At 38.9% G+C, this 5,693-nt stretch overlaps 1 protein-coding gene across 1 annotated transcript; it reads left to right on the top strand.

The window, feature by feature from the left end:
• Positions 1-2,094: 2,094 nt before the first annotated feature.
• Positions 2,095-2,577, top strand: LOC140157919 (uncharacterized). The gene has a single exon (XM_072181168.1). The coding sequence runs from the start codon at positions 2,095-2,097 to the stop codon at positions 2,575-2,577; it is 483 nt and encodes a 160-aa protein (XP_072037269.1).
• Positions 2,578-5,693: the final 3,116 nt, after the last annotated feature.

Here is a 5,693-nt window from a genome sequence, read left to right as displayed (position 1 = left end):
GAATCCAGCAACAACGATCATAATCACCTACTGTCCTACCAATGTAACAGATGAAGACATCATGGAGGGGCATTATGACAACTTGAGACGAGCCATTGACTCCATCCCTGCTCACAATCTCTTGATGGTCATAGGAGATTACAATGCTAGAATAAAAGACGATGCTAGGTTTACATATCATGAAACAACAAATAGGAATGGCAAATTTCTTTTGGACCTTGCAACTGAAAGGAATATCATCATCACGAACACAACGTTTCAAAAGAAGAAGGGCAAACTATGGACGTTTGTAAGTCCTGGTGGAAACAATTATCAACTTGACTACATCCTTGTCCGAAAGAAATGGAGAAACAGTCTGCTGAATTCCGAAGCATACAGCTCCTTCGCAAGTGTTGGCTCTGACCACAGAATTGTTTCGACAAAAATGCGCCTGAGTCTTAGAAAAAGCAAGACTGCTGCTATGAGAAGGCAGTATGATTGGAAGCTTCTAAGCACTGATAGCAACCTCCAAAAGCAATACAAAGTACGTAACCGATTCCAGCCACTGGAAAATATAAGTGAAACGACTACAGAAAAGTATGAAAGGTTAATAACAGCCCACATGGAGGCTACAGATAAAACTGTGCCAGTGATGAAGAAAGTACATAGGGTACGCTTCTCAAGCGATCCAAGAGTGACTGAAGCAAGGGACAAGATCAAGAAGGCGTTTGAGGTGTATCAGGAAAATACAACCGAAGATCACAGACTCGTAAATAAACAGGCAAAGAATAGGCTTGCTGATGCATACAACCAAGTGGAGGAAGAAGATCTTAGCACCAAGTTAATAGAGGTGGGAACGGCCCATGCCAACAGTAAGCATGGTCAGAGTTGACGACTCATAAACGACATCACAGGCAGATTGGCATCTAGGAAAGGACAACTAGAAAGAAAGAAGGAAAGAGTTACTGACTGGTACAACCATTTCAAGAACCTGCTAGGAAGCCACCCTGACATTGATAATGGGGACGAAGATATTTCAGCTGCTTTAGAATAACTGAACATCAACATCAAAACAGGGCCTTTTGAACAAGAGGAGTACGAAAAAGCAAGAATGTCATAAGTAGAAGGTAAAAGCAGTGGTGAAGATGACATACCACCAGAAGTTCTTAAGAGAAGTGACATAGATGACATCATCCTATAATTCAGTAACCACGCATTGAGCGAAGGGGAAATACCAGAACAGTGGTCTATCCTAAACATAGTGCCTATAGTGTCTGGATATCTCAGCCAAGCTGGAAACTACAGGGGCATTAGCTTAAGTTCGATAGTGGCAAAAACCTTCAACAGGATGATCCTCAACAGGATCAGACCTGAACTTGATGAACACCTGAGAAATAACCAAAATGGATTCCGAGTTGGTAGGACTACAGTCGGGCATATTCTTGCCTTACGGAGGCTCATCGAAGGGATCAAATCTAACAACCTTCCAGCAATAATTACCTTTATTGACTTCCGAAAGGCTTTTGATACCATCCACAGAGGCAAAATGCTGAAAATCCTGAAAGCCTACGGGGTACCTGAGAAGCTTGTTAAAGCCATTGGCAACATGTATACAAAGACAAAAGCAAAAGGGATTTCACCTGATGGAGATACAAACCTCTTCGAAATAGTGGCCGGGGTACTGCAGGGTGACACTCTTGCTCCATATCTATTTGTAGTGGTACTGGATTTTGACCTGAGAACAGCAATTGAGGGTAAGGAAGAGGAACTTGGATTTCAACTAGAAAAAAGAAAAAGTAGGCCTATTGGTCCAGATGTTGTCACTGACGTTGATTTCGCCGACGATATAGCAATTTTTGTCAGAGGAAATAGATCAAGCCAGCAAGCAGCTCAGCCAGATAGAAATATCAGTAGGAAAGGTCGGACTGAGATTGAATGCTGGCAAAACGAAGTTCATGTCATTTAACCACAACAAAGGTCTCACTATCAAGACAAACAGTGGAACACAGATTGAGGAGGTCACAGATTTCAAGTACCAGGGGGCATGGCATGGATGCAGAGCTCAGAAAAAAATTAAAAATTCGAAAAGCAGCAGCCTGGAGAGCTTGTAATGGGATGGCTAAGATCTGGAAGTCATCTCTCTCAACAAGGTTCAAGCAACGCCTATTTGCAGCAACAGTTGAATCAGTACTGCTCTATGGGTGTGAGGCATGGGCAGTCACTTCCAAACTGGCAAAGGAGCTGGATGGCTGTTACACCCGATTGTGGGGGGCAATGCGTAATGTCCACTGGAAGCAACATATGACAAACAAAGAGCTGCATGGTGACCTCCCAAAGTTATCAGACAAGATCAGGGAAAGAAGGACACGGTTTGCTGGTCACTGCTACAGAAGCAAGACAGAACCTGTATCTAAATTGGTGCACTGGATTCCGAAGCATGGGAAAAGAAAACAAGGAAGACCTGCCCTAACGTATGTCGACATTCTAAGACAAGACACCGGACTTGAATCTACTGACATGGTAACAGCAATGCAAGACAGGAAGATATGGAGGGCCATCACAGTTCAGTTTACAGTTCGAGGACAACACTCGATTTAAGCAAGTAAGCAAGAGCTACTGACTTTTTTTACATGTTGGTTATGTTGAAATAGTCATTTCCATTTATATTTAGGAGAAAATTGCATGTTCGTAGAATTTTTAGCCGAAAATCAATTTTACCTATACTTTTGTACATAGCCAGAATTTCCCAAATTTGCATGGATACGCTCACGTTATGACGTCATAACGACATTATGTGGAGAACTCATATTAACAACGGGTCCAAATGTACAGAATGGTTTGCCAAATCATATTAAACTTTCTAAGACGTTGGGTCAATTTAAAATAAAACTAAAATCGTTATCACAATTATTCTTAAATAAGTCATCGATTTATTTTTTATTATATATACGTTTATATTTGGAAATCAGTATAATTTTTGTTGTTAGCACCCCCTCTTCTTTACTGTGTTGAAATGAATATGAATATAAGAGTACCCAGTAACAATACACCAAAATAAATAAGAAATTTGACACACAACTAAACAATGAAAATAATATCAATGAGGAAGAACAGTACCTGGTAACAACGTTTGCATAATATTTTTTGTGGGACATGAAAGCACATCAGACAAATCTAATTATATGTACTTAAAGTGTATGTAGCTGCGAGGAAAAGCCGATTATCATGTGAAAATATTGCCATTTCGTATTGAAGATACACATTTCCCCCAAAGGCCTCATTTTTTTTAGGTGTGTTTGGGAAAATAATCAAGAACTTCAATACGAAAGATCAAAATTTTCAAATGATCGTCGGCTTTTCCTCCCAGCTACATACACTTTAAGTAAATATCATTAGATTTGTAAATTTTACTTCGGGGAAGGTTAAATGTCAAAACTATAAATTTTTAACAATTTGCCATAACATTTGTATTATATCGCGAATTTAAAAAAAAATCAAAATGTAATTCGATATGTCTGATGTAGTCTCATGTCCCATAAAAATACTGTACAAACGTTCAAACGTTCATACCCCAGCCCTTAACAGAACGAAATTACAACTGAGTGGCATATGCAGTATAATACATAATGCATAAGTTGCATACGCACAATCAGAATCAACTGAAATTTTAACTTTTTTCATTGATATCTACTGAAAAATACCCTAAAATATACCAAGATTCTTGTCAGAAATTTACTTTCAAATTAACACAATTCGCCGTAGAAGTGATGATGTTACAGGATTAACTACCATAACAAAAGGTTTAAACAATTTTTGAATATATCGCCCTGCACTACAAACAGGTTGCACTCATCACCTGTATGCAATCATAGATTGAATACAATACCGCTCTTTTCAAAGATACTAATCTCACAGGTGCGAGTGATCAGCAGGATTATAAATATTTCTATGGCGCTCCACAAAGCACAGAGCGCCTTACAATGCTATGGTACACAGCGACAACGCCTGGTAAATAATTATATTGTCAAGGCAGGGAAACTAAATCAATACACGTGTATCATCTATGCGGGCCGATACATAGGTATCTTTGGATACCGGGATAGAAAATGATGTATATCTCCCAGCATTTTTGGTTTCTAAAGAACCCAAGGCTTTCACTTGAATGAAAATGATTATCTTAAGTGAACGTATTGAACTTCAACCGTGCGTTTTGAAATCAAAAACTGACAAAAATTCAGATTTTATATGTGCAGAAGAAAAAATCATAGCTGCCCTCATTCGTAAAACACTCGAGTTACGGAACATAACACGGTAGACCACTGGCGGAGACAGTCTAAAGCAGATGACGTACCATGCTCACTGATCTACAGATGTTAGTATTGTTAATAGCCTTAGTCGGAGGTCCCTCGGCCCATAGTCAAAACTATTAAACAGGTCGGAATTGTTGAAGAGCTAGTGAATTCAGCCTACCATCATGGCCATGAAGATATCGGAGCGATGACACTGTGTGGTAGTTAATCCTGTTACATCATCACTTCCTGTTACATCGTGACGGCGAATATCCAATAAATCCAGCCAATTTGTAAATTCGAAGTGCGTAACTTTAAAACCCAAAAAGTACAGAATGGGTTGCCAAAACATTAAACTTTCCAAGATATTTCGTTATCATAATTATTCTTAAATAGGCCTACGTTATATCACATAAAACATGTAAGTTGATTTCAACCCAAAATCTTGTAAGAATACATGACGGTGCACAGTGTCATCGCCCCGATATCTTAATGGCAGAAATCACCATGGTAGATTGAATCCACAGCCACGCATGGCCATTATTTATCGACCTGTTTAATATATAGTTTTGAGTCGCATAATAGGCCGAAGGACATCTGACTAAGGCTACTGACAATAGCCCCGATTAGCTCGGTGACTGACCTCGCTGTGTGTCAGTCGAGCATGGTAGCCATAGGTAATATTCTTTTAGACTACCTTCACGATTGGCCGATACACTGCGCTATATAATTCGGCACATATAAATCAGAATTATTGCGGAATTATTGTCAGTTTTTGACTCAAGACGCAAGCTACTGTCTCAAGACGCAAGCTAACGACTATCATATCTGTTCAAAATATATATTCATGTGCAAGGAACCACATCTGGTTTCTTTATACGAAATCATTTACGGGAGATATTCATCATTTTCTACACCGGTATCCAAAGATTTTCTTCTCATATCAAACTTGTGCATAGCAAATTCACGTGTATCGATCCCGGGTATTTATTTTAGTATCTCTGCTGACAAAGTAATTATTAGCCAGGCGATGTCGGTGTGCGGTGTGTGGAAATGGGTACTGGAAGTGTAAGACTAGCTGGAAACTGACAAGTCTTAAAATAGTGGAGATACAAAATAATTAACAACTAAAAGGTTTCTGCAGGAGTAAAAAGTAAATGCATCAGGTATTGATGGTATTGTGTTATTGTTTATCCAATGAAATGAATATGCAATCAAATGAATGAAAAGTCATGGAATTGTCAAAAAGTTTTGGCCTATTTTTATGCTGGATTTGTTTGCCTTTAGACACTTTAAAAATCTAGATTTCCAACAATCATGAAAGGTACGGAATAATACTTTTATAGGGTGCACCTTCGGTTCACAAAAACCTGATTAAAAGGGCATTTCGTGATCCACAACCTCATCCACCCACTTTTTTTCAAA

Source organism: Amphiura filiformis, chromosome 7, assembly GCF_039555335.1.
Source record: "Amphiura filiformis chromosome 7, Afil_fr2py, whole genome shotgun sequence".
Lineage (NCBI taxonomy): Eukaryota > Metazoa > Echinodermata > Ophiuroidea > Amphilepidida > Amphiuridae > Amphiura > Amphiura filiformis.
This window is presented reverse-complemented; position numbering and strand designations above follow the sequence as displayed.